At 43.0% G+C, this 20,112-nt stretch overlaps 1 protein-coding gene across 4 annotated transcripts in view; it reads left to right on the forward strand.

Annotated features, from left to right (window-relative positions):
* Positions 1 to 20,112, forward strand: part of CNKSR2 (connector enhancer of kinase suppressor of Ras 2) — a 281,178-nt gene that overhangs the window by 99,209 nt on the left and 161,857 nt on the right. For all 4 annotated transcript variants that reach the window (XM_054973601.1, XM_054973600.1, XM_054973602.1 and 1 more), the window contains exon 6: positions 17,913 to 18,032. In XM_054973601.1, the coding sequence (XP_054829576.1) occupies positions 17,913 to 18,032 (120 nt within the window). The remainder of the gene's footprint in view (positions 1 to 17,912; positions 18,033 to 20,112) is intronic.

Here is a 20,112-nt window from a genome sequence, read left to right on the forward strand (position 1 = left end):
TATGTGTTTTCTTAGTATATGTATACACAGTACCCTTGAAGTCAATGGGCTGAAAAGGGTATAACTCTGTTTACAACTACTCTGTAAACTTTCCTGATCACATTTGCAGCTGCTATCTAAATACAGTGACTTGGGAAGCTCAATCCTAACCCCCAAAACGGCATCATCACTCATGTGTCGATGTAAATGGGGTGCCGCTCCCTGGCTCCCTATGGACTTTTGCAGGAGAGTCCCGCCAGCGCCCGAGCATGAGAAGGGGAGGTGCGGTGGCTGCCAGGAGTGCCTGCCCACCGTTCCTCTGACAACCCCACTCACACCAGCCACTGGCCACACCCCTCCCCAGACATGCATGCGAGGGGCAAGCAGTGGCGCAGCCAATGGGGATGCCGCAATCCCTGCTGCCACCAATAGGCCCCCCGTCAGAGAGCAGGCATCCCTGCCAGGGAGGGGGGCCGAGGTGGCAGTGAAGGTCCAGATCAAACACCCACCCTCTCACCCATCCAGCCCCCATTGCTGATGAGGGACAGGCCAGTGGCTGTTGCTTGGTGCGCCTGCAAATCCCCATTGCCGCCACCACCACCACAAGAAACAGGTTCCCCCTCCCTGAAAAGTAGGGCCAGATAGTAGGGAACTGATCTCTGTTTCCTGGAGATCAGTTGTAATTCTGGGAGATCTCCAGCTACCACCTGGAGACTGGCAACCCTAATTAGTCCCCAGGTTCCAGAGAAGCAGGTGGGGGGAGGCAGGGCCTTCAATGAGTGACAGGAACGCCCATTGGGAACCATGTGGGAGGCCAGGAGGCCGTTTGGAAGCGAGGGAAATGAAAAGCATGCACAAACTTGCGACTGCGCCACTTGAACACATCACTGCACCTCTACGATGTGAGAATGCTGGTTGGACCTCAACAGCCATGCCCCAGTACTTGGGTGGACTGACAAGCCCTCCGCATGCCAGACTGCTCAAGTCCATCACTGCTTCTGCAAACACATCCCCCACCCCTGACAGCAACTTCCCACATGCAGCGATCATCTTCCTGGCTTATCAGATGCCAGCAGCTTAGACTATCAGACATTCATGGGCCACAGTTCAATTCCCACCTCACTGTCTGAAGTTACATTTAGGGGAGAAAGGGGGCAGGGAGGCTGGATGGGGCGCTACTTGAAACATTTGCAGGGATGTGTGAGAGGACATTCTGACGGGGAGTTGAGAGGGCGGCTACTGGCAATGTCAGGCATTCATGCAAAAACAGAAGTTTGTTGTTTTTTTAATGTTTTTATTTATTTATATTTCAATTTATATACCGCCAATTCTCAGGGGCTCTGGGCGGTGAACAAGTTAAAATCAATAAAAACAAGAAAACAACAATACTAACCCCATTTTATTAAACTGGAAGAAGTGCCAATGTCCCTCGGCTGGAAAAAGAGCCAAGGCAGTTTGCACAGTCCTTGTTCTGTGCTCCCAGGGGTGAGGCTGAGACGCGGACTGACTTGAGACTCCCTGGGCTGGATCTGAATGGTGCTCGTGGAGGATTCTGGGGCGGGGGGGGGAGGGCTGAAGCAGACATGCTCTGTTGTCTCCCGGACGAGTCACAACGTGCCTGCAATGGAAAGAGACATATGTGCTGCAAGTAACCCAGCCTGGTCCATGGCCGAGGCCAAGCCCACACTCCAACATCTGGGAAGATGCACATAGTAGAGAGCAGCAGCAGGAGGCCCAAAGGTGCAGCTAGCGACCAGCTGATGCAAGATCCTCTGGCAAGGAAGCGTTCTGCTTTGGGGGTGATTTTAACTTTAAGGGAGAAACTCAACAGGTAGTTACAAACACCTGGTCAGGAGTAGTTTTCTGGGCAACTGCCTTTGGGGCAGACAGGGGCTGCTGCCACCGTCCCCTCCCCTGCCGAGCCTCACCTGAAGAGGATAGCGGTCAGGCGAGTTCAGGTGATGGGGCAGCCAGCACAAATCAGCGAGCCGGGTTAACCAGTGCCCCATCTCCTTCTTACCTGTAAGTGCTCCCTTGCTCCTTACTGAGCTGGCACTTCACATTTAGATAACCTACAAGGCAACTTGAGTAGTTATTGTAAGTTAGCCATACACTGTGGACTTTGCCCTTCTTCTCTTACGTGAGTGCAAAGTTCTCCCAGTTTTCCCGCTAAGTCCCCTCCAGTGCACTCTCCTGCCTCATGCACAAAGTCCACTCAGCAGATGGCTGATGGGCAGAGCTTTCAGCCGTGTGCTCACCTACTTGAAGTCATGAGCAGTGCAGCCGGACATTTTGTAGGGTGCATTAGCAGGTGATTGGGTGCAGGGGGGGGCTTGCCCATCCCGGAAGTGCATGCAGATTTGCCCCCATGGTAGTTTCAGGAGAGCACCGGGAGAGGGGCTCGAGTTTTCCCATTCAATGGGCGCCAATGGGTTACGCTTCCTTTTTTGCTGGTGTAAATTTCTGCTGCTGCAGCAGGCATTTCCAGGAATGGAGTGGCTTTGGAAGCAGACTAACTTGTGCCCCACCCCCCACCCCACCCCCTCTTAACCGGTGGGGACTTGCACCAGACTTGCACCTCCACCTGGCCGCCAAGTGTGTCCGCTGGCGGCAACCCATCTGCAGTAATGCGCCTCAGGTGGGTGCTGGTGGAAAAGGGTTTACGTCAATGTAAGTGCCATTTACGCCCATGCAAGGCTTAATTCTCTCCCTATGTGGTTTCCACCCTGATGCTTAGGATTGCACTGTTAGTCAGAAAAAAATGGCAAAAACTGTATTTTGGCCATAAGATGTTCTTGTGGTTTCTATATTATCACCTTTATAGGAATGTAGAATTTTACTGTTGTAATTCTTATTAGCATCAATATGTATACCAATTTAGCACAACTATGTACTTCATATACTGTTGAACATGCTGACAAACCGTAAACTTCAGAATTTTTATTGTGAAAGCATGCGATACTTTTTGTGAGGTTTCTTTTTAAAAACTTACAATTTTAAGAACATCCCACCAGAAAAACCTTCTGAGTCAAAACATAATTGTTAGATACAGAAGTAACAGTGAACATAATATATTCATTGTGAATCTATTTCTAAAATTATTCTCTTACGCATACATGATTAAATGATTTTAAGTTCAACTGTGTTAATATGTTTTAATTTCATTATGTTTTTCTGTCCAATAATAGTAAATATAAGGCCAAGCTCCATCCTAAGCTACCATGCAATTTTTAGAGAGCTGCAGAGAATGGAATGATACTTTCTAATTTCTAACCAGCATCAGATTCCTAGGTATCAATTATTCTACCTTAATTTTGTATTCTAACATGTTGTAGGCATTCAGATTTTTAAAATTATCTGAGTTATTTTCAAATTGGATTTGCAATATATACACAATTTACATAAAATTTTAGCAGAAGTGATATCATTACTAGAGGTGAGCATGAACCGAAATATGAACCCAAGTTAATCCCGAACCGGGCTGGTTCTTGGTCTGCAAACCAGCGGTTTGTAGGAGCTCATTTTTCACAAACCATGACGAATTTTAGCCTGGTTCATTTGGTTCATATTTCCGTTTGTTACTGCAGACAGCCTGGTACCAATCAATCAGTTTCCTAGGCATCGGGGAGATGGCTCTCTGCAGCCCTTCTGCTGACCCGGAAGTGATGTTTTCATGAACCAAATGAACCAGTTTGCAAACCTGGGCAAGTTCGTGAAAGTTCGTGGTTCATGGTTCGTGAAACACGATGAACCATGATCTGCATGGTTTGGAAGTTTCGTGGTTTGTGCTCACCTCTAGGAATGATCCATCTGAACGGTTAATTCTTCATTGTCTACATTAAAGAAACCAGTGCTATCCAAAAAAAGATTGTTCATATGTGAAAGAGCATTGCTTAAGATTGATTGGACAGTAGCAAACTGCTAGCATACTGGAAGAAATTAGAATGAACTATCTTCATAACTTGGTATGCTGCGCTGGATGCAGGAATGAGCTATTAGGAAATATAGGACACAAAATAGTCCAGGTAAGAATCCGTGCATAGATTGCTTTCATACTGTTGTTCAAACAGTTCCAAATTATGGTATACGATTGTTGTGTAAATAAAATAAAATGCACAATCTGCTAAATCCATATACTAAAAGCACACAAAACTTCAGGATATTATATTACCATTAGGATCATTACCATTAGGATCATTAGAAATCTTAGAAATCTTTACGCTAATTAGAATAGGTTGGTTTTGTTTGCAGATATATAATGAACAATATAAGAAGAAATATGGGCTGAAGTTGTAAAACCTGTTAATAGAGAGTGGATTATTTCAGAGCAAGTGTTTTGAAGTGGCCAGCTGTGACAATTTGTAAATGTGCGCATGTTGGCCTGAGCAACGAAGTAGAAAATTATGTGTTTGATTGAAATAGCATCTGTTGATAAGAGTCTTCAATTGTTCAGCCATTTCTGGCAGAATGAAAATTCTAGGAAATGTCTGAGTTTACATTGAACACTCAGTACGTTAGCAGTATGAGTAGTTTTCCATTGCATATTTCACTTGGAATCTTAATTAAAAGTCTTTAGCGGGAATGGACTAGGAAGGAAAAGTAGCCCTGGAGCAGTGAGAAAAGTGGACAATAAACAAACAAACAAACAAAATCCATATCAGAAGTATCACTTACATTAAAATAAGGGGGTTTCCTTCACCAGTTTTTTTGCTGTTGGTTGTTGCCCTGTACTGCTTCATTCCCCCCCCCCTGATTTCCACACACATTTTTTTGCCTTTAGTTTTTTGGGTTTTTCACCTTTCCTCCCTGGCTCTTTTGAGATGACTTTTACCCTGATCTTTTTCTGGAATCTGATTTTGAGTAGATTTTTTCATTGTGAGTAACGTTTGTTTTGTTTTGGTTTTCCTGCCCATTCCCACCCATCTCCAACCCCACTTTTCAATGCAGGACATTCATCATCATCAAGCCACTTCTTCCCCTCCCCTTCCTTTCTCCTCTCCTGATTTTTTCTTTCTTTTTAAACAATCATTTTCACAGACTTATATTAATCTACCATTGTAACAATACATGCTGCAGATTCTCTGAATTCCCAGCTTTCAATTTTTAAAAAGTAGGTCTCTAGCATCTTCCATTGTGGAGGGTACACATTTTCCCTTATATCTCTGCAAGGGAAGGGTTTAGATACTTCCTTTTCTTAAAAAATGAAAGCTGGGAATTCAGAGAATCTGCTGCATGTATTGTTACAATAGTAGGTCAATGTAATACTATGAAAATGATGATTTTTTAAAAAAATGCAAAAGTCCTGGGGGACCAGGTGGGAAGTGGCCATTTCTGGCACTAGAAAAAAAGCACAGTTTGAAAAGCACATCGTTGCTGCTGCTCTGGGATCCATACCCAGATCCCAGAGCAGCAGAGGTCAATTTGCCCACTGGTGCCTGCCTCTGCCTTGCCAGCCTGTACCTACTGGATCTGGGTCAGCCTAGTCAGGGCTTTCTGGTTTGAATTGTTGGAAATTGCAATGTCTGGTGTGCAACAGCAGCAGCAAAGAAGGAAGGAAGATGGGAAGAAGAGCCTTCTACACAGGGGGCAGCAAGGATCACTTAGAGCCAATCTACAAGTGACGCCTGACACAGGTTGGACACTTGTCAGCTTTCCTCAAGTTTTGATGGGAAATGTAGGCATCCTGGTCTTGCAGCTGTAATGGAGAGCCAAGCTGTAAAACCAGGACGCCTACATTTCCCATCAAAACTTGAGGTAAGCTGACAAGTGTCCAACCTGTTTAAGGCGTCACTTGTAGCTTGGCTCTTAGTTAAGACAGTGAGAGCACCATCACTCTTGTTTCCTGGGGGTTATTTCCTTGTCTTGTCTCCTATTGGGCTAAACAGGGCAATATCCTGCTTCTTCTCTCTCCTGTCTCCCTCTTCTCTAAGATGTAGTCAGGTAGTGAAGACCTATTTCTGTCTCTCCCCTTTACTCTCAAGTATGTAGTTCCTAAATAAACTTTTTAACCTCTCTAATCAGCACAGCTTTATTTACCTATTCTGCCAAGCTTGAATATGGGTAGTGGAGCTGCACCTCTTTTAGGTTTCCCCATGCAAAGAATTCTCCATGTTTTCATTTTCAGTTTTTTTAAAAAAAAAATTCAGCTCTTATATCACTATAAAAGTATGTGCAAAAAATAAAAAGGGGTGGGTGCAGTCTCATCACTGATGATGCCACGAATGATGATAGCACCCTCTCTTGATTATTTCAGGCACTTGCAGAACAAAATAAACTGACTCTGCAACTGTAGAACTGCAAAGGGAGGGAGAACGTGCAGAAGAAGTGTACCCAAACTGATTCCCGTGCTCGGGGATCGACTGCTAAGAAAGTCAGGAATCAGCTGAGAGTGCAGAAAAGTTCAAGAACAGCATTTCCCCCCATATACCTTGCTTGAATTTTCTTTGCTGAAATTGCAAATAATTCATCTTGATTAGATATACTTTTATCATGCAGCAGATAAATAGTTATATCCTGTGTGTCATGTCTGTGCCCCATCCATGCCACTATTTGATACTGACCTGTTGTTCTGAACCAGTTTCATGCTGTCACTTGATATCATATTGCTAATGTCATAACTGTTTCTTTCACAGGCTTAGCTACAGGTGCCTTATCTAACGGACTGTAGAAACTCTCAGTGCTTCTGACCTTGTATACTGCTCACTCGCATGCACTGTTATGTCTCAACTTTGATCTCTTGCTTTCTCAGTGTCTCGACTTGATAGTACAAATATGCAAGACGTTCTCAGGACAAGTTTGTGCCTAAAGTCCTGTTTTACTGTTGGGTGGGGGAAGGAGCAAATGTGTGCGTTAAGAGGAAGGATTTCCCCACATGTTACCATTCCTGTCAATCTGTTCTTACTGCTTAGATGCTTACCTTGCTTCTGAGTAAACCTATGGACATATCTGTAGAAATGATCTGATTTCTGAATAAAGCCATTTAACCAAGAGCCTGGGTTTCTTGTTGCAGTGGTACAGGAATCTATCTGCCATAGCCTGAGTAAACCTATGGACATATCTGTGGAAATGATCTGATTTCTGAATAAAGCCATTTAACCAAGAGCCTGGGTTTCTTGTTGCAGTGGTACAGGAATCTATCTGCCATAGCCTGTCATCCATAGCCTGACACTGTGATGACCATCCAGTACATTGAGAAAGAGGAGGTAATTGGTGAGCTGACACCAATGATTGTTGCCAATGAAGGCTGAGGCTCTAGCCGAGTTGTTGAGGATTGGCTGTGCTTACTCCTGGCTGCTAGTGGCCTACTAGGGCAGCAGCCAACTGGAAAATTTCCCTGTATGTTTAATGGCCAGTTCAACCCTGGCACATAGAAAGCAACTATTGACAAAGAGTGTAAAACATTAAAGGAGAAGAGAGATGAAAGGCTATATTGAACTAAGCAATGCAACTTTTGATTCTTCTTTGTGGCTCTTATGTACCATAATTGGAACAGTACATGTGCAAGTCAATTGTAGACTCTTCCTGAGCTACTTGAGACTGTGAGGGGTGCTCTTTCCACCCATATCAAAATTTGAATGTATCTTCCCTCACAGTGAAGAAGAGTATCGGAGTATTTGTGCCAACCTGTACATTAGGCATACCAGAAATCAGGAGTTCCATAGGCAGCTAATATCTCTCATCACCCCTGGAAGACTATGCTGCTCCCAAGCATATGGATGAAGAGCTGAAGTCTTCCAGGGGTGATGAGAGATATTAGCTGCCTATGGAACTCCTGATTTCTGGTATGCCTAATGTACAGGTTGGCACAAATACTCCGATACTCTTCTTCACTGCTGCTCCCAAGTATATGGATGAAGAGCTGAAGTCTTTGTTATAGTTCTGAAAGAACTTTGTTAACTATAGCTATAGATAAATTTCTGCTAAGGCAGGATTTAAAGCCCAGTAAAGTAAAAACTAAAACTTAGAGAAAAGCTTAACATTTGGAATAATCTTTTAATCAAAAAAAGCCAAAAGTTTCACAGATGTCAGTACTTGAAAAAATAAGGGAGATCATATATATTCCACATTCATTGCCTCATATTTGAGAGAAAGGATGTAAATGAATGCAGAAGAGATTTCACTCGTTTCAGATGGAAAGAAATGAGATGAAGACGCTTCATTAGTAGTGCTCAGGAAGACTTTATTTTAAAAATCCTTAAAAGATTATTATAGAACCAAGTGAAACTGATCAGTTTTAAACTTGGTTGTCCTGGAAAACCAGTGGTTCCATAAAAAGGTTTAATAGGTTTAACAAGAAAAATGGTTTGGATTAGGGTTCTTGATGATTTATTGTTAGGTTGAAGATCATCTCTCTTCAAAAATATTCAAGTGTATTCATCCCAAGCGTACACTCTTCTTTCTGGAGAAAGAGGCAATAGAGATAATACCAACCTCTTAAAGAGGAGCGGGATCTATTCTCAGGTACTTCACACATTTTAAAAAAATCTTAAGTACTTTACACACTTCAACCTATACTGGACCTCTCAACGTTTGCATCAAACTTGAGGTTTAGAATGGTAACCCTGAAATCAACTGTGCCCAGGAGTGAGATCCACTTCTATTGAGCATAGTGATGCCTACTTCCACATCACAGTTTGGCCCCCAAATTCACAAATTTTTCTGCTTCACTGTCGGAAACATGGATTACTAACACTATTACTAAGTGTATGGCAATTGTCGGTGCTCCTCTGACATTAAAGCAATTAACACCATAAAATAGGCATTTCCTCTTCTTGGTTATAATGAAAAGATAGAATTTTGAGCAGCTCTTATTGTCCAATATGTTTACTTAATTATGATTACGAATTCTGGCCACAGTGCTGGCTAACAGAATGAAAGATAATAATTTCAAGGTAAATTTCTTTAGATCAAGCAGAATTTGTACCAAAAAGACAATTAGCCTCATATTTTTGAAAAAAATATTAAACATCATAGAACATATAAAGTCAGCAGTAGTGCTTTTTTAGATGTAGAAAAAGCATTTGATCAGTGGAACAACAATACTTAATTGAACGCTTGGAGACATTTTGGCTTTAGTTCTTATTGTAGAGACTAGATAAAAGAGAGAGAGAGAGAGAGAGAGAGAGCTGACAAAGCAAGATTAAGATGAAATAGCTTACTCTCAGAGCCCTATATGTTATTTAAGGAATTAGGTCAGGATGTCCCGTTTCTTCTTTATTGGTCATCCTCTCTCTAGAACCACTATTTATATTTGCAATGATAATCAGAAAAATGCTTAGCTCTAAGAAATTTACACATACACAATAAATCTTTTGCAGATGCAACACAGCAATCTGTATCACTGATCCAGAACACTCAAGTAATAAGTTAGCTATTACTCTTCAAGAATACAGCCTGATAGCTGGCTATAAAATTAACCTAGCAAAAATTGAAAGCTTTAATTTTTAATCTGGAGATATTAAAATTTACATTCTTAGTTGGGTAACATTATTAAATATTTAGTTATACTGATTTCAAAGGAAACAAAAAAATTATTTAAAAGAATTTACATTAAGATTTTTTAAAATTGTGGATTCCACCCCCCCAAATATTAGATTAAAACATCTGAGAAAGATAAAGAAAATAGTAAAGGTAGTAGTTCTGAGGCGGAGGACATCTTGAAGCTGGGTGATTCCTACCCTCCAATTAGAGAGGCAGGAACTAAATTGAGCTTCCCGTCTTCCTGGTGGTGCCGCTCTTGCATTCAGTCCTGCCTCATAGGGAGAGCAGCTCTTTAGGCACTAGTGTGCACTATTCACTCCTTTCACTTTCACTTTTCATTTCTTATTTCTTAAATCAATTTAGCTCTGCTCTCTGCTCCTTTCACCTTCTTCCTGCTTCTCTTCCCCAGCAGCATTTCTTACTGCTGGGAAAGCTTCAGAGATCATTACTGCCTCCCCCCACCTTCTCCTCCTGCTCTTTCTATCAGCCGTGACAGTGACCGCCTCAGCACCAACCCAGGTCCCTCGCTCCTGGCATGGAAGTAACTGCAACAGATGGCTTCTTATCAGAGGGAGAGCTAGTGGCTCCCCTCATTGCCACTCCTCATACCAGGGCTGATGACCAGCCGGATGCTACAGGCGTGAATCAGGAGGAAGCCAGAAGCAAGGCCTATTGATCCGCAGCCCAGCCGGAGACACAGCAGAGACCCCCGAAGTATGCCAAAAAGCGGCACCAAAACTAAGCCTCCCAGAACAGTACAGCAACCTCAAAGGCTTAACTGGCATCTCTTCCTCTGGCAGCAGTGTGGCAGCCACCCCCAGCCTAGTCAGTGCTCTTTCCCCTTGAGGCAGCACAGCAGTCACTCATGGCCTAGCCAGCGCAAGGCTGGCGTCAGCCGGCATGGCAGCCACCCAGGGCCTAGCTGTTGCCCTTTTATTATGTGTGCAGAGGGGAGAAGACAAAGCCAAGTGTCCTAGAACATCAAAGACAACTTTTTTCCTGGAGACTCGCAGTGCCTCCTCAGGCCTGCAGACCATGAGTAACGCACCGTAGCCCTCTTCCCCGGCTATACCTAATGATCTCATTAAGGTTCTGAGACAGGTGGTAAGGGAGGAAATTGCTGGTTTTCAATGCAGAATAGGTGAGGATGACAGGGGCTCCTCACAACTGTCCCCAGGGTCTTCCCTCCCTAGAGAAGAACACAGGAAAAGCCAACTCCAGGGGAACTTTGGGTATGCAGACACAGTTACCGCCCTTTGGGATTCCTTTTTCTATGAAGGAGATGAGTCCGATTTGGCAGATAGAGATGTCAGGGAGTTCCTCTCCAATGAGGAAAAGGAAGATAGGACTGCCCCTGACCGATCCCTGAGGTTCAAGTATGAAGATTACCACTAACTGCTTTAAAAAACCATGTCTGCCCTGGATTTGAAAGTGGCCCCCAGGAGAAGAAACCAGTCCTTCTTCCACAGGGCCCAAGTCTAGGCCCAAAGAAAATAAGGAGTTTTCCCCAAGATCCGATACATCGGAGAAGGTGTTTCCCTTCCTTGAATTCTTTGAGAAGCAACTGAGGGTGGAATGGACTAAGCCAATAGCAAACAAATCCTCCCTGGGTGTAGTTAGAAAGCTGTACTCCTTACCATCTTTTACCAACCAGTTTTTACAGATGCCTCTTGTAGATACCCCATCACAGCTCTATAATCATCTGGTCTCCTCTCAGCAGACAGGGAAGGTTCCATCCATGATAACATGGAGAAGAAAGCCGATTTTGCCCTCAGGCACATGAAGCTACTGCCATGACCATAGAGGCTTCAGTCATTGCCTCCATGGTTGCCAGGGCATCAATTGTGTGGTCACGGAAAATGCTACAACTTATTCCTCCCAACCTCAGAAGCCAGAGGCAAATCCCTGGACCTCCTGCAAGCAACCATTCAGAAGGAGAGGCTTCTCTTACAACCACTTTGGAAGGCAGTTCCACCAGAGAAATGACAGACCAACTTGCAACCCCAAGCTCAACAAGGCATGACTACCAGGAATTTCCAGCGGGGAGGATGCCTTCTGCAGTTTCAGGACATGTGGCTCGACTCCCAAGCAGACAACTGGTCACTAGAAATAGTTCATTCAGGATACATCCTAGAATTTCTAAGTTTCCCACCAAATCACTTCCTTCTCTCTCCATTTCAAACAGGATCAGAAAAGTCCCTAAGAACTCTAAAAGCCATTCACCATCTTTGTGACATACAGGCCATAGAACCGGTTCCAAGGGCAGAACAAGGGACAGGTGTATACTCCATCTTTTTCACCATCCCCAAGAAGAATGGAGACTGGAGGCGAACTTGGACTTGAAATACCTCAAGAAGTCATGAAAGTGAAACATTTCAGGATGGAATCTCTGCGATTGATTACAGAAGCAGTGCTGCTGGGAGAATTCCTCGTATCCCTGGATCTAAGAGAAGCCTACCTTCACATCTCCTCTTCCACTCACAGAAGGTTCTTGTGATTCTGCATCCAAGGGGAGGATCTGCAGTTTCAGGTACTACCCTTCGGCCTGTCCACAGCCCCATGGGTATGCACAAAGTTCTTAATTCTATCGCTAAACTCAGAGAGAGGGGCATCTACATACATCCTTATCTAGATGATCTCATTCTGTCAGGCCTGACTAGGGGATTCTCTCAGACTCTCCACTTCATCCAACACATTGGTATGAGTTAAAAGGGTCTTTATTCAGATAAAACTCCCTAGAAGTGCACTGATACATAGAGATTGCCCAGAATGCTGAAGTACAGTCTTCTCCAAGAGGTTATACTCCAGTCCCCCCCCTCCCGCCAGTCCAAACAAGTCAGTTGAAGTCAGCAAAAGTTCTGCAAGAGATGCCCAGCTGAAATTCCCATGCCTGGTTCCCACACAATACCAGATCCAGATCACAAGCTCTAAAAAACACTGAAATCACAATCAGGTTTCTGCAGGGCTTTGGTTTTCAACTCAACCTCTAAAAGAGCTCCCTCAGGCCCAGTCAAAGACTTGAGCATGTAGGAGTCATCCTAGATACGAACCAAGAACACATCTTCATGAACAAAACCAAGGCAGGGAAGATCAGACAAATGTCTCTCACAATCATCAAAGCCAAATCCACCTCAGTGATGACCTTAGCCAAGTTAATGAGACTCCAGCATGGATGCCATTCACTGGGGATGTTTGCACACCAGACATCTACAGTGTCTTGTCAGACCATTCCCATTCCGGATCTTCCAGAAGAGAGACTTCTCTATCCAGGTTCCAGTCATTGTGAAAGCCGACCTAAAATGGTGGACAAAGATGCCCAACCTACTCCAAGGGAAACCATACAACCTTCCCTCCTTGCAACAAATATTGAAACATGCCAGCCTGATGGGATCAGGAGCCATCCTGGACAGTTCTCCGGCACAGGGTCAATGGTAGGAAACAAAAGCAGCTTCCAATGAATCTTCTGGAGCTTTGGGCAATATGACTGGCCCTCCTACATTTCAAGCCACAGATAACAGGGCATCATGTGCTAATCAGAATGGACAATGTATCCACCAAAGCCTATACCAACCATCGGGGAGTTTCCAGGTCAACGTCCCTCCGCAAGTCGGTTCTGGGTATCCTCTCCTGGGCCAAAAAGAATCTGATCTCCATCAGAGCAGAGTACATCAAGGGCATACTGAACGTGCAAGCAAACTGGCTCAAGAGACAACCCTTTCAATAGGGAGAATGGTCCTGAGGGTCAGATCTATTTCACCTAATCACGCAACACTTCAGCAGTCCTCTAGTAGACCTGTTCACCTCCCCAACAAACCATCAGGTGAGCAGATTCTTCTCCTGGTACTTTCACCCAGAAGCGGAAGCAACAGATGCATTTACATCACAGTGGCCACAGGCTCTTTTGTATGCCTTCCCACCCACTCCGCTTCTACCAAAGTTCCTGAGGAAAATCAGAGAACAAAGAGCAGACGTGATAGTGGTGATGCCGTACTGGCCCAAGCGTCGATGGTTCTTGATTCTGCAGAACTGGTCCATTATTTTGCCAGTGATGATCACAGTTGCTCAGGACATGCTCCACCAGGGCCCAGTGCAGCACCTGGATCCGGAGCACCTCCATTTAACCACGTTGAGATTGAACAGCAACAACTTGTATGTCTAGGATTCACAGGAGGTGGTCAACACCTTATTCACTTCCAGAAAAACTTCAAACAGAATTTATAACAGCATGGAAGGCCCTTGTCAGATGGTGCCAAAGGAAAGGTGTCAATACAGCTGAGCCTCCATTCGAGTCTGTACTCCTCTTTCTGCAGGATGGTCACACCAATGGCCTGCGAGCACCTACTCTGAGGTGTCACGCAGCGGACTTAGCAGCAGTTCTCCTACTATACCAGAGTCACAGTCTCTCAAGACACCCTCATCTATGCAGATTCCTCAGGGGAGCCTCTCTCCTGGATCCCCCACAGTCACACAGATTCCCTACATGGAGTCTTCACACCATGCTCTCAGCTCTTACCAAACCACCTTTTGAGCCTATCAGTGAGACATACCTCAAATGGCTACAGATGAAGTCCCTCTTTCTTACAGCAGTCACTTTGGCACGAAGAGTCTCGGAGCTGGGAGCCTTGTTGGTCACTCCAGATCTTTGCGTATTTCATAAAGACAAGGTAATCTTGAGACTGGATCCCATGTTCATTCCTAAAGTGAATTCCTCTTTTCACAGGAACCAGGAAAGTTACCTACCTTCATTTTTTCTGAATATGTCTCATCCCAGAGAAAAGGCAGGGCACACCCTAGATGTGCGACGAGGTGTTCATCTCTAGAACCAAAGAAATCAGAAGGACACCATCAAAGTTCATTTTCACTATGTTACCAAACAAGGGCAAGAAAATGTCTAGGACAACCATCAACCGGATGCTTAGATAGTGCTGGCAGCTGAAGCACTGCTTGCTGGCAAATCCCCCTCCCTCGGCTGCCACTCTGAGAAACATGCACCCCCTCCCGCAAATGTAAGATCAGAAAGGAAGTGGGACTAGCAAGGGTCACACCTGCAGCCCTACAGGGAAATGGGGGTGGGGGGAAGCTACTGTCATCCCCAGACAAGCAAACAGACAGGGAAGGAGTTGTTGTTTGACACAAACTGTATTGAGCAACCAAAAGTGAGGAGGATGTTTGGACACATGTTGCCAACTTCCCTCACCAGGAAGGGAGCTGTGTCTGTTCGTGCAGCAGTTGGAGCAGGAGAGCCATTCCTTGTGCTGCTTTCTCAGGAGCAAGGTTGAGTTGTGGGCTGCCTGGGAAACTGCTCCTGGGGCTGGGCTGGAAAGGCAGTTGAGAAGGATTACTGGGCCTGGAACAGCCATGCTCCTTGGGCTCCCTGAAGGGTTGCGACCTGCCTGAAAGGGAAACAGAGGCATGTGTGGTGAGGAACCAGGTCTGTCACGTCCTGGGAGAGTGTCCATGGCTGGGGCAGCTCTATCATCATAGGTGCTTCTGGCAACCATGATGATTAATGCCCCTCTGGTGAGAAAATGCTCCTTGACTACATAAGGCTGTTTTGCTGCTGCCATGGCTGCTTGGAGTTCTGTTCCTTTGAGTTTCATCCTCAGCAGCTGGGCACAGTCAGGGAACCCAAGTGCAACAGTGCTGAAAAGAACCACCAATGTAAGTCGGGTTTATGATGGTGTTGTGGGCAGATATACTGTCATGGGGGCTCATTGGCTTCCTAAACAACTCCCCCGCCCCGCACGCACACACAGGATTGCAATGATAAAATTTTAGGAAAGGTCTCAGTATACTCTGAAATTTATCTGTCATTGCTTAGTAGTCAAATGTTGCCTTTTTCTTTTATGGCAAGAGCCCCTCTCCCCTATGCCCCATTTGTGTGGTATAAGCTGAGTAGTGCATGGTGGGGAGCCTACAAGGAGTTGTTGGGGGTACTTCACTTCCACCTGTATCCCCTTCTCCCACCATTTCCTCTTTTCCTCCTCTGGCAGCCTCCATATGCTCACCTTTTTTATGCCATTCTTTCCTTAAAACCACTAAACAACTTACCATTTATTTACCCCCTATCTTCACTTATATTTCTTATTTTACTTCATTTATATACTGCCTTCTACACAAAGCAGCTTACATCATTTTCCTTGCCTCCGTATTATCCTCACAACAGTCCTGTGAAGGAGGTTAGGCTGAGAGTGTATGACTGCAAAACTCACCCAGCGAGCTTCCACAGCAGAGTGGTGATTTGAACCTGGATCTCCCAGATCCTACCACTACACTACAATGGCTTTGTGTTGGGAGGAGGGAAAACTGCTGTTGAACAGTAGCAAGCAGTTGGCCCTCAGTGAATCATGCAAGTCATGTCATATGATGTTGCCCCAATGAGTCTTCTCTTGGAAAGGGCCCTGCCCCCTCCCCCTGCCTTTTCCGGACAGAAACCAAGCTTGAAATAATGGCAAAACTCTTATGTTTGCCTAGCCACAGCCACTCAGGGCATTTGGTTAAAGCTATAGGCTCTTATCATTTTGGGTTTTTAAAAAAAACTCTCCTCCCCCCATGTACACTGACCTGCATAGCCCTGGTGAATCTGATCTCATCAGATCTTAGAAACTAAGCAAGGTTGACCTTGGTTAGTAATTGGATGGGACACCTCCAATGAAGACCAAGTTTTCAGAGGCAGGCAATGGCAAACCACCTCTGTTAGTTTGTTAGCCCCCTGCCAGGGATTGCCATAAGTAAGCTATGACTTGAGGGCACTCTCCTCCATGGCCACCCAGATATTTTTTTTAGATTTCAGATTTTTCTGCAAACATGAGGCATTTTTCAGATGTGTAGGAAAATGTTTTTCAGTTCATGGTTCAGTCTCTGGATTTAAGTATCCTTGGATTAGGGCCACTTGGCTATAAGAAGTGTGTGTGTGTTGCTTCAAAAATTGGGTCCATAGACATTAACTAGGGTATAACTTTTAGAGTCAATCAAAACATTTAGAATAATAAAATCTGCCATCCTGTGCTGCAATAACATCATTTATGATAGCATTTAATATTATGGGGGCAAGTTGACCACTAACAATAAAGTTAGGTGTCAACTGTATATTGATGGCATTCAGTTCTATAAAGGCTTCTAAAGGCTTTACATAGAGATTAAAATGTACCCTGTGGAACCCTGTAAAATAATTCCCACTCTGAAGATAGCTGGTCTGCAATAAGAACCCTTTGATTCCATGAGGAACAATTTAAAACAGTGTAAGGTACATCCATTGATACCCACTTCTGTTTCCAAAGGCCTCAACAAGATGGCATGGTTACTGTATCAAAGGCTGCAGATTGATTCAGGAAGAGCAACAAAGAAGCATGGCCTTAGTCTACATTCAGTCAGAGATGATCAGCTACAGCCACCAGAGCTATCTCTGTCCCATAGCCTGGCCTGAATCCAGAGTGAACTGGGTTCAAAGCTCCAGAGTTATCCAAGAAGATCTGGTCAGCTACTAGTGTCTCAATTACTTTGCCCGGAAAGGGCAAACCAAAAACCGGGCAATACTTGGCCACATCATTTTTGTCTAGCATTTTTTAAAGTAGAGAGCGGATAACTGTCAGTTTGAATGTCCGAGGGAAGGTGCCCTGAATTAGTGACTGAAATATGATAGACATCAAGAGCTCATGTATGTAGTTCTTACATGATTTAAGCAGCCTCACCTGTGAGGGAGATAAGGTTGTAAGATACAGCTGGAGGATTTTTTGGCTCAGTGGAGATACAAACTTTGTTTACCTAAATCATTTTGCTGTAATTGTTGGCTGGGCACAACCATGTGAATAATGAATTAGTACTACAGTATATTATAACACTTAAATAGCATCTTATATACCCTGTAAAAATTCTTGATGTATTCTTTATACGCTTTTCATCAGAGGAGTGTGAATGGGTGATACAAGGAAGTGTGGCATGAAATTGTAAATATTTTTGGATAGTACATTACATTGAAAAAAAAACCCAGACAGCATAAGTCAGGTGAAGACTGCCTAGAAAAATGAAATGTCTTAACATCCTTTTTATTATATGATACCACAGTGGAAGCAGAAAGACAGCAATGACCAATCCATACTATTGATAATGGTGGGGCCTTTTTGCAAAATTCTAGACATTCCAGCAACAAGATGTTACATTTTAGAATATCCCCTAAGTCTTGTCTTTCTAAAATAAGGAAAAAAGATTGGTACCCTTGTGTATTCAGATAACATATAAGTAATAAAAGGCTATTTCTTTCTGGAACTCTTATCCAGAGAATAAAAACCCATTGCACTGTAAGATGAAATTGGTTTATATCATGCACGCTTATACAAGAAATCAGAATTTTTTTTAGCATTATCGATTATGACTGCTGTTGGATATTTTATATAATTAGCCTTCACTTTTCTTGATTTTTAACACTTGTTGTGATTTTCCTTTTTTGTGTCTAGTGCAAGACTCTCTCTAGTGTCTGTGACCACATAATCTCACTCTCATCTGATCCTCTCGTTTCTCAGTCTGCTCATCTGGAAGTGATCCAGCTAGCAAACATCAAACCAAGTGAAGGGCTGGTAAGATGTACACAGTTAATCAAAACTGTCATCCACGATTAAAGGAAAATTCTCTGATTAAAACTTTAATTTGACATATCTAGCCCTTTTAATGTTGATGTGATTTTCAGACATCCAGATAAAATGCATTGCTTATCAATAATAATTCTAAAAAATTCTTAAGGAAACAGGATGGGGAGGAGATGGTTCTAGTTAAAAATTATCTCATGTCTTGTATATTCGAACTTGTTCTAAGGTTTACATTTTAGAATCTGCTTCATGGGATCCAAGTCAAAGAATTGTGTGATTTCCTAGGACGTCTTCAATAAAATCTAATGAAAAGGTTGATTCATTTGTGCCATTATCTTGTATGTTCTTGGAAATAATCTTTCAAACCCTATTGCATTATATGTATATAAAGAACCTATTAATAATAGGAAGGTTATTTAAACAGAATATCTGGGATGTCATTACATCTTGCTTTCAACTTACTATGTTCAGGATTGGGATGTTAATTAAAATTTCAGAATTCTTGCACACTTAATTTGGCTATAAAGGAACAGTGTAGTAGATACCTGAAGGACTTCTGGTTAATTATGAAAATGTTTACTTCTATGAACTAAAGAGTGGATTGGAGCCAAGCTCCCATGAATGGAGTGAGTTCACGTAAGTAGATTTTTCCCAGCCTTCCCTCAGCATCTCCAGTATCCCATCAAAAAGCCACTGCTGAGTATTGGGGGAATATCCAGAACAATGTGTTAAACAGTATAAAGGGCTACAGCAAGACTGGAGGGCAGTCAGCAAAAATCGCCTCCCCTCACTCTTGCTCACGTTGTTGTTTGTTCCGCTTAATTGGTGGGCGGGGGAGCTCAGTCAGTTTCCCCTTAACCTTTTCAGCTTTGAAGGGGCCATAGCCCTTTGAAATAGCTTTTGGGGGATAACATGTGGCCACTGAGAAAAGGAGAGGCAGGAGAAAGCTAATTCTCTTTACTTACTGAGTTTGCAAAAGTTGGATCCAACCCAATGATTGTAACTAGAAATGCTGCTACTTATCTCCCTTTTTTCAAATGATTGGTGATACAAACCCTCTCAACATTTAAAATTTGAAGAAGTTATTTTAAACATTTTATTTTAATCTATGTATTCCTATGTCATAGGTTTCTTTTAATACTTGACATGGTTTAAATATTTTCCTTTAATTTCCCTATACTTGGTGGACCCAACTCTGCCCCTTTGATCTATTAAAATGTTGCCTTCATTGCTAATCTTGTATTTGATGCAATGCCACCATTGCAGGTGAAGAACATTTTCTGTACCATTGTCTATTTCATCTCACAAATCATTCCATAATATAGCTGCAAAAATTGTTTTGTTAATGGTTGCACTGGCTATTTGCAACCCTTTCCTAATTCATCTCTCCTTTTAAAATGCTCTCATTCCAGAAGTACTCTATAAGCAGTGTCTAAACAATTTTCTTTTACTGTATATTGTTTCAATTCTCGTTTGGTATGGAATTTTTAGTTGGTGAAGTTCTTGTGCATGAAGCTACTTATTCATTATGTGTTTGTACTGAATATAGTACTGCGAGGTTATGGCTATTAACAAGATTTTTATGAATCTTTATATATGACAGTCATTTAATTATGTTTACAATAAATTATTTTAGCAAACTGCCTTGGATTTGCCTTCTCTCATATTTTGTACATTATAAGATCTTTAGGACAGAACCCTGTCTTACGTATTTTGTACTCTCAAGATTTTTATTCTGTGTAATAGTGACTTGCACTATAGATCCTGACATCAAATGAGAAATAACTTATGGAGATACACAATAATAAAGATGCAAGTATAGGCAATGTGGTTACAAGAAGAAAAAATGAGAAATGAAATAAAACAAATAACATTGCAAAAAAAATTTGGAAATTTTCTGGAAATTGGAATTTTCTGGAAATTTTAGAAATTGCATGCAATGGCAAACCACTTCTGCTCTTCTTAACAACACTTTACAGACACAGTCTGGATAAGTATCCTGAACAAAAAGAAGAATAAGATGGAACCTTCCATGGATTTTCCATGGAATGTTCCAAGGAGACTTATAGCA

This window comes from Eublepharis macularius, chromosome 3 (assembly GCF_028583425.1).
Source record: "Eublepharis macularius isolate TG4126 chromosome 3, MPM_Emac_v1.0, whole genome shotgun sequence".
Classification (NCBI taxonomy): domain Eukaryota; kingdom Metazoa; phylum Chordata; class Lepidosauria; order Squamata; family Eublepharidae; genus Eublepharis; species Eublepharis macularius.